At 40.7% G+C, this 15,547-nt stretch overlaps 1 protein-coding gene across 2 annotated transcripts in view; it reads left to right on the forward strand.

Annotated features, from left to right (window-relative positions):
* The first annotated feature begins 691 nt into the window (after positions 1-691).
* otofa (otoferlin a) overlaps positions 692-15,547 on the forward strand; it is a 397,912-nt gene continuing 383,056 nt past the window's right edge. For both annotated transcript variants that reach the window (XM_067983769.1, XM_067983768.1), the window contains exon 1: positions 692-820. In XM_067983769.1, the coding sequence (XP_067839870.1) occupies positions 742-820 (79 nt within the window). In that variant the 5' untranslated portion in view covers positions 692-741. The remainder of the gene's footprint in view (positions 821-15,547) is intronic.

Genomic DNA, 15,547 nt, shown 5'->3' on the forward strand with positions numbered 1-15,547 from the left:
AAGTGTGGCTGCTTCATGGATGGTTTGACATCATATCAACTTGTTTTTACACAGGTTAACTTGCCAAGTCAATCATGGAACTGGCCATTACAGCAACCGATAGGCTCCTGGGCTCCTTGCATGTCTCAAGCGGGTTCTTGTCAGATACAGAGTGAAGGAACATTGACTGCGGCACCTCCTCCAACTCTTTTTTGAAGATTCTCAAAATACTTTCTCAGCTTAGTCGGGGTAAATTCTTTCTTGAATTCACAAATAGAATTCATTATGTGTCAGAATTCATCATCTCCCTCAATGCACCAAAAACCCACTTAAACATATATTTATATAGATATACTGTAGGTACATACATACGCAAAGAGAACTCGTCCACACATTGAAAATGCATCTGCTGCAGTTTCAAAATACAAGTCAACGCCTCCTAACAGCTGGATTAACTCATTGACGTCTAATCTCTATTGAATGGTAGTACATACGATACTAGAGTAGCTTTTAAAAAAAATATGTCAATGATACATGAAACCTGCTCTGTTAATGAAGCTCCTTAATTATTTAGGGTTTCCTATCAACAAACTGGATGAACTGCAGTGGGTTGTACTGAGGGGAGGAGACGCTCGGCAGCAGTAACTCGGCTCTCAGTAACTGCTCATCGCCGTGTGTGTAACCGACCGAGAAAAGCGAGTCAGAGTGCAGCGGTACTTACTCGGAGAGCAACACTAACTCTGGCCGGACTCGAGAGTCAGCATGGCTCTCATAGTCCACCTGAAAACCGTCACCGATCTCCGGGGGAAAGGCGATAGGATCGCCAAAGTAGCCTTTCGAGGTAAATGGAGAGACCTTTTTTAACTCTAATACGCAGAGTGCATTTCCATGCCAATGCGCCGCATCTGGATGCAGTGGTTTGCTTTTAATACAATGCCAGATAATAAGAGGTGGCACGGACCATGTGTCAAGTGACCGCTTAGCCGGGCGGAATGAATTAAATGCGATCTGACCCTCATTAAATCCATAATAATTTTTGGCACCCAAAAAAGTTGTGCTGCCGGAGAGCTGGCGCTGTGTTTGTGGACTCGAGCTCTGCGTACTGAAGTCGGTCTGAACAGCAGTGCCGAGCCGAGCTAACTGGTTATGCTAACTATGGTGTATTATGGTCGCTTATCTATTTAACCAGTCATGCTAACTATGGTGTATTATGGTAGTTCATCTATTATTTATATATATATATATATATATATATATATTCATTATATATACATTAAAATATACTTTCTGGTTTAAGAATATGTAATTTCCTATTGGTTGCAGTAGCAGTTGGACTATATTTTTTGTATCATATACTGTGATGTGCACAAAAATCTTCCATTAAAATCTATATTACTTGTGCAGCCATTGGTGTCATGGCTGGGAGAAGTAGCTGGAGACCTGGTACTTGTTCCAATGTTTTGCAGTAGACTGGGTAAGTGTGGGGTGGAGCTCTGTGATTCCGTCTCTGGTGGACCATTTGTTTGGCTCTTGGCGCTTCTTGTACTAAAATCAAATCTGGTGGTTGATTTCCACGAGTTCAGGTTTTGGAAGCTGTTATTCCAGGTTTCTGGGACTGGTAGCGAGGGACGAGAGGCGTGGAGTGAACAAAAAGGGAAGGGTGGGGGATAGACAGTGTTGGACGGTAAAGGTTGGATCTGATGGGAAGACGGTGAATCACCAAATGGTCAAATAATAAGAATGAAATGTATACCCGAGATTGGAAGAATGGCAGACTGAAAGGGTCAATGAAAGAAATCAACGGGCAAATCCCTAAAGAAACCCCTCTGGGTGACCCATCCCCTTCCCGGTTTCTCATTCTGCAGGTAGAATGAATAAGGGATTGTGCAAAAATGTGAGACTGGGTTTGAGGAAAACATTCAAATCAAGGAACTTGTGTGCATTTCCAAAACTGTTGTGTTAAAAGAATATAAAGATATAATTTGCTGTTGGCAAATTAGTGAATGGACGCTTAATGCACGGGATGACTTTTTTATGTCCATCATTTTAATGGAGCTATTAAGCCCCTTAACTGAACGGTTTAATACTTCCATTAAAATAGTGGACAGAGTATAGGCACGTGAATATGTTAAACATTGGTTCACCAACATGACTAACAATCATTTTTAACCTATGATATTTTAATGGTGAATGTATAGAATTTCCGCGTTTTCTTTTCCTCGTCATTCTGTTGATAACCAAATACAGCAGCTAAGCAGGAGAGATCCTGTCACACTATCAGCAAGTTACTGATCAATAAAGGGGTGCTGTGAAATAAGTTCCCTCGTGAATACACTATGGAACCAAGATTACTCATGAATATTTTGTCAAAAACGCTATACAATGTAATGAGAAAGATCTTGAGGAAACTGACTAACGTTTATCATCCCCCCCCCCCCGTCAGATATTTAGTTTTAACTATTTAATCGGAACATATTCCATTAAATGCAGAGTTCAATGTCACAATGGTGAAATCTGGAGGTTGTGCAAAATGAAGCTTACATCTCACTTTTGAGGCTCAAATTATACTACACACCTAGTCTGAGATTGGTAGCTGCTAGAGCAAACTGAGCTGTGACCTAAATACTGCCCGCCAGTAAACAGCTCTGCACATGCATCCTTACATGTATGCCCAGAGCTCTATTCACCCAGCAGCTATTTTTTAATGTGAAGAGAGTAGGTGGCTGAGTCACTTTATTATAAAGAAGAACTTGAATTTATATAGCACCTTTCATATCCTTGGGATGTTCCAAAATGCTTCACAGCCAATGAAGTACTTTTGAAATGTGGTAAAGTAGACAAATGCAGCATCCAATTTGCACACAGTTTGTCCACAAACAATGAGATAAATGACCAGAAAATCTGTTTTATGGATGTTGGTTGAGGGTAAATGTTGACCAGGAAATTGGGAGAACTCCTGTACTCTTCTTGGAGTAGTGCCACATTTTTTTAAGTCCACCTACGGGGGTAGACAGTGTCTCAGTTTAACATCATATCTGAAAAACAGTACCTCCAACAGTGCAGCACTCCCTCAGTACTACGATGAAGTGTCACCCTAGATTATGTGCTCAAGTCTCTGGAGATGAGAGTGCTAATAAGGCTGAGATCCTAAAATGTTTCCACACTAAGCACTGAGCACTTTTAATCCTGGTTTTGCATCAAGCTGGAGTCGTACTCCCGTCCATTGTGAAGCCCAGGCAGTATCAGTCGGCCTCCTGGAGGTAGTCTCATACTGCTTGGTTTTAGCAGACTCTGGAATCAGGTAAGAGCCTGACTCTTAGGTTACACTGCTATTTTCATATTGAAAAGCATTTAAAACAGTATAACTGCAGCCTTAAAATCTAGACATCATTACTCATTTTGCTTTATATTCCAGTTCAGGTAAAAATAACCTAAATATAATGTGAAATACCCGTCTAAATATTTCTGATTCACAGTTTCATTCTTATAAGTGTCATTTGTACATACAAATTATGTTGTAAAGGCATTGCTGAATTCCATGCATCTAAACAGGAACAAATTAGGGGTGCGCAAATCAAAATCTGTAGTGTTCCTTTTCACAAAGGCTTTTAGTTAGTCTGACAACTGAACAAAAGATATTCAGGGAAATAACTAACAATCAATATGTGGAGATTTCAATTCACTGGAGCTTAAGTGAAATTAGTCAACTTGTAATTTTTAAAAAGCATACTACAACTTGAAAACCAAAGGAATGAAGGGTGCGAAGCATACATTTGCTGCCAGTGATGTATTATTAATTTACTGAATTCACATAAGATAGCACAGTTTACAACTGTGCACATATAATTAAGATCTAATGTACATATAAAATATCAGGACTACCTTAACTGTAACAGAAGCTAATTTGTAATGGGCATTATGTTTTGAGGTTTTGTATTTACTCTTTTTAGATATTTTTGACCTCTGTGTTTCAGATTACTCTCATAGATGAGCCCTAAGTCCCAGAGACTATTTTCATACACCCTGATAACTAACTAAAATTCATAGCGTCCCCAGGAAATGAACAAAGAATCCCTTTTCAGATTATCTGAGTTTCTGGCTTTAATTTCCTAATTCTTTTTTCTTCAGACTTATGTTATCTTCCCCAGATCCCTCCCCCCATCTTATTAGTTTAAAGTCCTATTGACAGCCCTAATGAGGATCAAGACATTTTATCCAATGTCATTTCTTGTTATTTAGCTCTCTTCAGTATCAGTCCACTACTTGGGTTTGTTGTGTCTGCTCAATTAATACATTTCCTATCATTTAAAAGGCTGTTCAACATGATTAAGCTGCAGTGTGACTTTGTTGGCATGACAGGAAATGTGATGAACGTGTTTTCCCGTATAGACAAATCTTCAATCAGAAAACTTTCTCAGCTGGTTATCAACAGGAAAAAAACTTGTGTAAAGTGATATTGTACCCTACATGACTATTTATTTAAATGGCTGGACAGGAAAATGTACAGTACTTAAACAGTGGAAGATGATACCCTTTCAATCTCACACATCTATATTACTATATATTATTGAACATTTAAAGCTGCATTATGATTGGTAACATTTCATTCTGAAATGTGTTTGCTTCAACAAGGTTATACCTACTGGGGGAAAAAAAGGTTTTTATATATGTATATCGGCTGCTTATACAAATATTTTATTCAGTTTAAGTAACAACCTGTAACGGTAAAGAAAAAGTTAACTAAACTATTAAATTTGGAGGATATCACAGGAATCTCACTGAGGGCTTTCAGTTGAAATGAATTGTTAGGCAGGATAGTTAAAGATCATTTGATAGTGTACAAAACAATAAGAGACCATAGGGCTAATTTCCCCAAATGTGCACACATCTATATTACTATATGTATTTTATGAAAATACAGGTTCATTCCAGCCTGACGAATGATATATTGTTGATCTTTAATATTTTTCTAATAATGTCTGGACGATTCGTCAGATTTGAGGGTGTGTTATGGGTATTGGGATATGGCCACAAAGGCAACAATAAGGAATCACAGAATGTTACTATACAGATGCAGGCCATTTGGCCCATGAAGTCTGTACTGGTGGTTTTCCCCGCTTGCACCACCTAGTCTAATCTAATTCTTCTGCTTGCTTCTTATCATTCTTTTTTTGAAGCAATTACCCAATTCCCTTTTAGAAGAATTTATGGATTCTGTTTCAACAACTGTTTGTGTCAGAGAATTTTTATTTTTTTTAAAACCACCCTCCATGCCAACAAACTTTTCCAAACCTCCCCTTTAATTCTTCTTGTGATTATCTTAAATTTGTCCCCACTTCTTACCATCTCACCAACTAGTAAAAATAATCCAATATATTAATGACCTGGACTTGGATATAAAGGGCATAATTTCAAAATTTGCAGAAGACACTAAATCCAGAAATGTTGTAAACAGTGAAGAGGATAGTAACAGACTTCAGGAGGACATAGACAGACTGGTGCATTGGGCAGCCACATGGCAGATGAAATTTAATGAAGTGATGCATTTTGGTAGGAAGAATGAGAAGTGGCAATATAAACTAAATGGTACAATTTTAAAGGGGGTGCAGGAAGAGAGAGACCTGGGGGTTCACATACACAAATCTTTGAAGGTGGCAGGATAAGTTAATAAGGGTGTTTAAAAAAAAGTATACGGGATCATGGGCTTTATAAATAGAGGCACACAGTACAAAAGCAAGGAAGTTATGCTAAACCTTCATAAGTTGCTGGTTAGACCTCAGCTGGAGTATTGTGTCCAATTCTGGGCACTACACTTTAGGAAGGATATCAAGCACTTGGAGAGAGTGCAGAGGAGATTTACTGGAATGATACCAGGGATGTGGGACTTCAGTTATGTGGAAAGACTAGAGAATCTGGGATTGTTCTCCCAAGAGCAGAGAAGGTTAAGGGGAGATTTAATAGAGGTGTTCAAAATCATGAAGGTTTTTGATAGAGTAAATAAGGAAAAACCATTTCCACTGGCAGGAAGATAGGTAATCAGAGGGTACAGATTTAATTGGCAGAAGAACCAGAGAGGAAATTAGGAGAATTTTTTTAATGAAGCGGGTTGTTACGATCTGGAATTCACTGCCTGAAAGGGTGCTGGAAGCAGATTCAATATTTACTTTCGAAAGGGAATTGGATATACACTTGAAAAGGAAAAATCTGCAGGGCTATGGGAAAACAGCAGGGGAGTAGGACTAATTGGACAGTTCTTTTGAAGAGCCAGCACAGGTACGATGGCCCGATTGGCCTCCCGCTGTGATGTATGATTCTATGATGACCACTGTTTGCCTTTCATAATCTTGAAGGCTTCTATCAAATCACTCCCTAAGTATCTCATCTTAGTGTAAAAAGGCCTATCTTCTCAAGTCTCTCTTCACAACAGTCACCCCTCATCCTCGATAACATCCTAATGAATCTACACTGCACTTTTTCCATTGATTTTATATTAATTCTATAATAGAGTGCCCAGAAAGGCACATAATATTTCATTTGTGGCCAAAGGTCATGTACATGTTCAAAATTATCTCTTTGCTTTTGTATTCTCTGCCTCTAGATACAAAACCAAGGATTTGATTAGCCTTTTTATGGCCTTTCCACTGTGCTGCCACCTTTAATGATCTGTATATCAAATCCATCGACTCCTCTGTTCCATTTAAAATCTTACTATTTAGGGTGTATTTTCTATTCCTATTCTCACCTCAAAAATATGTTACCATTCATTTTCCACATTTAGCTGCATCCTTTTTCCCCAGAATATTATTATTTTGCATTTTATTTTTCAATTACTTGCCAAATATAAAACAATTTATGTCCCTATTAGTTTTGATTGCTTTGTACTTCCTCTCGTCACCACTGACTACACATGACAATGTATAGAAATGAAACTCTTTAGGCAAAGTATCAATGATTTACAATAAATCTTTTCCACCATATTATTTGTGTTATCATTTGTACAATGTGATTAGAAACTGTTAAAAATGAATGATGAACTACCGCAAAACTTTTTTTTGAAAAAACTTTAATTTATAATTGAAATAATATATAATCCTCAAATGACTCAGTGATGATAGAGAAGCATACCCCCAAACTGTCTCAAAATAATTCAACGAGAATGATGTTAGTATCTGTATATAGGTCAACACGCATTCTTAAAGGTCAACCCCATTCAGATTAATATTGCTGTCAATATATTTGGATTGTATTGCAATAATTATTACAGCTTTCAAGCCCAGCAATATACAGTTATTCTTTATTTGTTTAAAGTCCAATAGTGGTGATGCAAAATACCTGCAGTGCATCTGATCAGATTGCTTCTGACATATTCTGCACACACAATATAATCTGTTACCTATATCCATGGTGAGACCCTGTATGGTTCCTAAGCAAGATGATGTCATGACATGAAACGTCCCACTCGTGAGCTGCTCATACAATGGCGCTTGCCGTGGCGGTGTATATATGTTCTATGTCAGATATAGAATATTTGTTACAATTGTGAACAAACCCTATGCTGGCTCAGACCAAATGGATAGTTGGGATAGTATGTCAGTTTGGATCACAAGTGTTCAGTTTCTAAATTGCCAACTAAATTATAACTGAAATTTAAAAATTTCAAATAGAAGCTTAGCAGGAATAATGCAACAGATTGTGCAGTTTTTGAATTAAAACAATAATGATTGCAGAATGATGCTTTTACTTCTGATTTCCTTCTGCTGGAAGTCTTAACGCGCATCAAGGTAGATAAATCTCCGGGACCTGATGAAATGTATCCCAGGACGTTATGGGAGGTTAGGGAGGAAATTGCGGGACCCCTAGCAGAGATATTTGAATCATCGACAGCTACACGTGAGGTGCCTGAAGATTGGAGGGTAGCAAATGTTGTGCCTTTGTTTAAAAAGGGCGGCAGGGAAAAGCCTGGGAACTACAGACCAGTGAGCCTGACATCTGTAGTGGGTAAGTTGTTAGAGGGTATTCTGAGAGACAGGATCTACAGGCATTTGGAGAGGCAGGGACTGATCAGGAACAGTCAGCATGGTTTTGTGAGAGGAAAATCATGTCTCACGAATTTGATTGAGTTTTTTCATAGAATCATAGAATCATAGAAGTTACAACATGGAAACAGGCCCTTCGGCCCAACATGTCCATGTCGCCCAGTTTATACCACTAAGCTAGTCCCAATTGCCTGCACTAGGCCCATATCCCTCTATACCCATCTTACCCATGAGATCCAGCACTGATTCCTTCCTAATTGGGCTGAAAACACACTGATCAACAAAGTTCTCTTGTACACATTTCAGGAATTCCTCCCCCTCTTTATCCTTTACACTGTTACTATCGCAGTCTATATTGGGATAATTGAAGTCCACCATTATCAATACTCTATAGTTCTTGCTATAATTCTATCTGTAATTTGCCTGCAAATTTGCTCCTCTATCTCCTTCCCACTGTTTAGTGGCCTACAGCCAGTAGCGTAATTCAATTCCTGAATACCTTGTAGTCATGAATATTAAGTTCCCAATCCTCCTCTTCTTTGAGCCAGATCTCTGTTATTGCCACAATATCATAGTCCTATGTGGCGACTTGTGCCTGTAACCAAGAAGATAGATGAGGGCTGTGCAGTAGACGTGGTCTACATGGACTTTAGCAAAGCCTTTGACAAGATACCGCATGGTAGGTTGTTACGTAAGGTTAAATCTCATGGGATCCAAGGTGAGGTAGCCAATTGGATACAAAATTGGCTTGATGACAGAAGACAGAGGGTGGTTGTAGAGGGTTGTTTTTCAGACTGGAGGCCTGTGACCAGCGGTGTGTCACAGGGATCGGTGCTGGGTCCGCTGTTATTTGTTATTTATATTAATGATTTGGATGAGAATTTAGGAGGAATGGTTAGTAAGTTTGCAGATGACACCAAGATTGGTGGCATTGTGGACAGTGAAGAAGGTTATCTAGGATTGCAACGGGATCTTGATAAATTGGGCCAGTGGGCCGATGAATGGCAGATGGAGTTTAATTTAGATAAATGTGAGGTGATGCATTTTGGAAGATCGACTCAGACCAGGACCTACTCCGTTAATGGTAGGGCGTTGGGGAGAGTTATAGAACAAAGAGATCTAGGAGTACAGGTTCATAGCTCTTTGAAAGTGGAGTCACAGGTGGATAGGGTGGTGAAGAAGGCATTCGGCATGCTTGGTTTCATTGGTCAGAACATTGAATACAGGAGTTGGGATGTCTTGTTGAAGTTGTACAAGACATTAGTAAGGCCACACTTGGAATACTGTGTACAGTTCTGGTCACCCTATTATAGAAAGGATATTATTAAACTAGAAAGAGTGCAGAAAAGATTTACTAGGATGCTACCGGGACTTGATGGTTTGACTTATAGGGAGAGGTTGGATAGACTGAGACTTTTTTCCCTTGAGAGTAGGAGGTTTAGGGGTGATCTTATAGAAGTCTATAAAATAATGAGGGGCATAGATAAGGTGAGAGGGGAGAGATACAAAAGGGTCCAGAGGGGCAATTTTTTCACTCAAAGGGTGGTGAGTGTCTGGAACGAGCTGCCAGAGGCATTAGTAGAGGCGGGTACAATTTTGTCTTTTAAAAAGCATTTGGACAGTTACATGGGTAAGATGGGTATAGAGGGATATGGGCCAAGTGCAGGCAATTGGGACCAGCTTAGTGGTATAAACTGGGCGACATGGACATGTTGGGCCGAAGGGCCTGTTTCCATGTTGTAAACTTCTATGATTCTATGATTGAAGTAGCCTGAGCCACTCTAGGGACACTGTGTGAGAGATGCAAATTAGAGTTGAATTAATAGTGCCAGGAAGCTGAGTTTAAGACAACAAATTCAGCAAATGATGAGATGTTCAATTCTAGTTCTTTTTTGGCAGTGAAGAAATGTACTTGAGACATCAAAAGCTTATCATTTATGTATACCAACCGTTTGACAATCGTACTGCCCAATAAGCAACAACTTACTGAAAATGTACAACATGGAAACAGGCTGTTCAGCCCAACCAGTCTGTGTTCTTATTTACCCTCCACACAAGTCCTAATCCTGTGTGCCCACCCCATTCCCATATCCCTTGCCCCCTTTTCCTTCAACCATCTACCTAACTCATTCTTAAATGTCAACATGGTCTCTGCTTCAATCACTAGCCCCAATAATGCATTCCACAGCCTCACAATCCTCTGCAAAAAAAGAAGTGTTTATCTTGCTCTCTGTTCTAAATCTCTTACATTTAATCTTATATCTATATCCCCTCGTTCTGGGCCCTTCAACCACTGGAAGCAGTCTTTTTCTACCTACTTTGTAACATCCCATCGTAATTTAAACACCTGTATTGAATCATCCCATAATCTCTTTTCTGACCATAACATCTGCAATTTTTCCAAGTCTTTCTTTGTACTTATGTTTCCTCATACTGGGCAGTATTGCTTGTATGCAATACTGTAGCCTCCATGAACCAAAAGGGATATTACTCTATCGGTGTGCAGTTCATGTGAAATTGCCAGCACAGAATCATTGCTTGCTTCCCTGCAGTTCTTAGTGATTTTGTTTAAAATAAATCAACTCTGTCAGTCCTACTTAATGATGATGCAAGAGTAGAAGGATGGCTTCTGGGAGAATAATTGCAACCTCTGTGACCATGGCTAATACCCTTGTGCCAACCAAGGACAGAAATTAAACTTAGATACAATGAAGCTTATTCTGCTACCAGGATGATTGCAGAGCATACTACTAGAATCTTGAAGCATCACTACAAATGCTATGACAGACCTGAGTGCACTGCAGTGCAATCCCTTCCAGAGTATCAAGAATCATCATTATCTGCTGCATAGCATTGCTGTGAAATGGGACCTCAGCATTGAGTGAGAACAGCAGAAGTCTGAAGCCATGCCAAAGCAGGAGGGTGACTGTGACACCCAAAAGTAGCTGCTGAAACACTATTGCAGCCTGGAAGAATGGTGCCCCAGGCACTTGCACAAAATACATTTTATAAATGCCTAAGCTGTTCCCTCTCTGAAACCTCTTGTGGACATCTATAGTAAAGCTGCCCATAACACTTTCTGCTAGAGCTCCCAGCCCATTTTAATCAACTACCATAAATGCCCACCTTTTACAGGGTTCCTGTAATTATGCATAAATGCTCAGCACAATGTTTAAATCAACTGTGGTGCATGTATTTGGTTGTCCCCTATGTAATTGTTGTTAGTATGGTTTGCCATGGTGATTCCCCTTTGTGGATTTTGACATGTGACACCTAACCTACTACTGCTTTAAAGTGATTCCCTTGTGGAAGAATAAAATGTGCTGGGTGGCTACAGGGTTTCACTGACAGTCTGTTGGGATCCTGGACGCCCTAGAACTCACATGCATTATGATGGTCCTGCATCTGAGTTAGCCATGTTAGTCGTTACTTTTGAGGTCCTGCTAGCTTTCTGCTATATCTGCTGTAATTTACATAAAGATGCTTGATGAATCAGATATGTGATATTGCCTTCAGAGAAAGCTGCTACAATCGGTTCCTATTACAGTCAAGCCCCCGTTGCTGGGAACTCCCTCAACATAACCACTGATCTGTGGGTGATCAGAATTTAGGCATCTATGGGGTCTGTCAATCCCTGCTCAATGTTATCTCTTTGTGATGACCCAGCGTGTTGAACACAACCAAAAGTGCAACTTTAAGATTGGATTCTAAGGCCTGTATAGCAGCAGTGTGAGCATTCATCAGAAATAATCCCACTGTGACTATGGCTTGCGCCACTGAATGCTTCACTACTGATCCTACAGGAGTTGTTGTGCACTTCAAGGCAGGCTACAATATAAACAACCATTACTCTACCAATCTGGCTACTGGATTTCTCCATAATTATGCCACACCTCGCAGTGAATTTTGTACAGACACAAGTAACACTTAAGCACCTTCAAGCACTACTTCCATTGAATGATAATCTCCAGTGATGTTACTGAAGTTGTGAGTGTACCTGTCTAACAATCAGTAAGTTATATGAACATTATGGTACTGGTCATGAGCTCTAAGGATGCCTCCAAATTCACTGACCTTCACTCCCTTGAAGCTCTCCAAGCCTATGATTTCCAGAATGGCCTCCTCAAAAGGTGCGAGAGGCTTAAAATGCATTGGGTCTAACCAGTATGGATCTGCTCTCACCTGTTATATGCCATCTTGTCCTGCAAACAGAAGAATAGTACAGTGAGCAGTAACAATGTATCACAGCTGCACGACTTCAGGGCCATACTGCATGCTGGAACTTTAGATGCACATTCTGTGTGTGAACTTCCTTTAAGGATTGCTGATGTGCACACAAGTTGCCTTAAGCACTTGGTAATTGTAAGTAGAATGTACATTCTAATTGTTCCTATTCATACTAAGCAGTCCTTGGGCTGCTTCTATTCTGACATGACTGAATCTGGATAACCTCCTGTTACAGATTAACATGCTATAGTAAGAAAGAATGAAAGAGCAGAGAGAATTTTCATATCTACTTGTGGCAGGCTCTTGTCATATAACAATATTGTTGGCTTACCTTAACGAATTACTTCAAGTCAGATATCTTCCTGTGCTATTCTATGACCAGAGGGGGTTAAGACAGCATTGACCCTTTCTATGATTTGCTCCCATGCCTGCTGCAAAAAATGCTTTCGGGATGAGGTGGGGGGAGTTGGAGATATTTGTCCCATAGAGGGTCTCACCCCCTTCCTTCATTCCTTCAAGCATGGCTGTTAATCTGGCTTTCCTTTGCTTTGATGGCTGTTTTCTTCAAAATGCTGTGGCCTTGTCTCCCCTGCGTTGTTTCAATGGATCAAATGCTTCATCATTGCACTTAGTAAGTACTGCTCTGCATTAGTTGATGTGAACCCCCACTGTGTGGGTGTTAATGTGACTGTTTCAGCACACCCACTCAAAATCGTGTTAAACAGCTTTCTTTGTTGCCCTCAAAAACCCAGTTAATCATTGATTTGAGAAATTTCTAGCCTATAATTTTTATTTCCACTCACAAGCCTAACCACATCTTTCATAAATTTATAAATTACATGGAGTAACTTTCAGCTTTGGTAATAGCAATGCAGTCATCTGGGCCTCTAACAACAATCCCATGGCCTACATGAATAGGAAATGTTTCTATTGCATAACTGTATGAACTAAATAATGCAGCTTAATGAGCGATACCATGGGAGCGACCAAGATACCATCATTGTCTGGCAGTCCACTGTGCTGTCCTAATTTAAAGGAACAGACCGACTGGACTGGTGGCTGTTAGCACATTAAGGGTTCTATGGAGAATTTGGATTCTGGAAAGTTCTTCTGTCAGACAGAGAAATTGAGGACTAAGGGACGCATTTTAAAGTTGGGAACAAATAAGAAATATAGATAAAATTTTTAGTAACAGGGCGATAGAATTGTGGAATAGATTATCAATGTGGGTGGTGGTGATAACCGTTTTTAAAAAAAAGGGTTTGATAAATTCCTAATAGGAAAGGTAATTCAGGGTTATTACTACAGAATAATGATAAGGAATCTGATGGGAGATTTGGAAGATAGAGTAGATAAACCAATATTCTTCTCTTGTCCAATACATTGGTATTTTACTACATTAATATGTATAAAATTCAAATCCAGATACGTAGACGAGCAATAAAACTTTTAGCCCCTCATTGAGAAGGAAGATACTAAACACTCCATCCTGGCAATTAAGATGAATGATAACCAGATAACTATGAATATTTCAGAAGTAATCAGTTCCAACAGAATATTTAACTTCTCATTGTTTTCCCTATTGGAAAGTGTTAGAGGAAGCACTGAGGGTAGCAAGGGCATAGAATGTACTCTGGGTGGGGGACTTCAATGTCCATCACCAAGAGTGGCTCGGTAGCACCACTACTGACCGAGCTGGCCGAGTCCTAAAGGACATAGCTGCTAGACTGGGCTTGCGGCAGGTGGTGAGCGAACCAACATGAGGGAAAAACCTACTTGACTGCATCCTCACCAATCTACCTGTTGCAAATGCATCTGTCCATGACAGTATTGGTAGCAGTGACCACCGCACAGTCCTCGTGGAGACAAAGTCCCGTCTTCGCACTGAGGACACCATCCAACGTGTTGTGTGGCACTATCACCATACCAAATGGGATAGATTCAGAACAGATCTAGCAGCTCAAAACTGGGCATCCATGAGGCGCTGTGGGCCATCAGCAGCAGCAGAATTGTATTCCAGCACGATCTGTAACCTCATGGCCCGGCATATTCCTTACTCTACCATTACCAACAAGTCAGGGGATCAACCCTAGTTCAACGAGGAGTGTAGAAGAGCATGCCAGGAACAGCACCAGGCGCACCTAAAAATGAGGTGCCAACCTGGTGAAGCTACAACTCAGGACTACATGCTAAACAGCGGAAGCAACATGCTATAGACAGAGCTAAGCGATTCCACAACCAACGGATCAGATCAAAGCTCTGCAGTCCTGCCACACCCAGTCATGAATGGTGGTGGACAATTAAACAACTAACGGGAGGATGAGGCTCTGTAAACATCCCCATCCTCAACGATGGCGGAGTCCAGCACATGAGTGCAAAAGACAAGGCTGAAGCGTTTGCAACCATCTTCAGCCAGAAGTGCCGAGTAGATGATCCATCTCGGCTGCCTCCCGATATCCCCACCATCACAGAAGCCAGTCTTCAGCCAATTCGATTCACTCCACGTGATATCAAGAAACGGCTGAGTGCACTGGATACAGCAAATGCTATGGGCCCTGACGACACCCCGGCTGTAGTGCTGAAGACTTGTGCTCCAGAAATAGCTGCGCCTCTAGCTAAACTGTTCCAGTACAGCTACAACACTGGCATCAACCTGACAATGTGGAAAATTGCCCAGGTATGTCCTGTCTACAAAAAGCAGGACAAATCCAATCCGGCCAATTACCGCCCCATCAGTCTACTCTCAATCATCAGCAAGGTGATGGAAGGTGTCGTCGACAGTGCTATCAAGCGGCACTTACTCACCAATAACCTGCTCACCGATGCTCAGTTTGGGTTCTACCAGGACCACTCGGCTCTAGACCTCATTACAGCCTTGGTCCAAACATGGACAAAAGAGCTGAATTCCAGAGGTGAGGTGAGAGTGACTGCCCTTGACATCAAGGCAGCATTTGATTGAGTGTGGTGCCAAGGAGCCCTTGTAAAATTGAAGTCAATGGGAATTGGGGGGAAAGCTCTCCAGCGGCTGAAGTCATACCTAGCACAAAGGAAGATGATAGTGGTTGTTGGAGGCCAATCATCTCAGCCCCAGGACATTGCTGCAGGAGTTCCTCAAAGCATTGTCCTGGGCCCAACCATCTTCAACTGCTTCATCAATGACCTTCCCTCCATCATAAGGTCAGAAATGGGGATGTTCGCTGATGATTACACAGTGTTCAGTTGCATTCGCAACCCCTCAGATAATGAATCAGTCCGAGCCCGCATGCAGCAAGACCTGGACAACATCCAGGCTTGGGCTGATAAGT

Source organism: Heptranchias perlo, chromosome 5 (genome assembly GCF_035084215.1).
Source record: "Heptranchias perlo isolate sHepPer1 chromosome 5, sHepPer1.hap1, whole genome shotgun sequence".
Lineage (NCBI taxonomy): Eukaryota > Metazoa > Chordata > Chondrichthyes > Hexanchiformes > Hexanchidae > Heptranchias > Heptranchias perlo.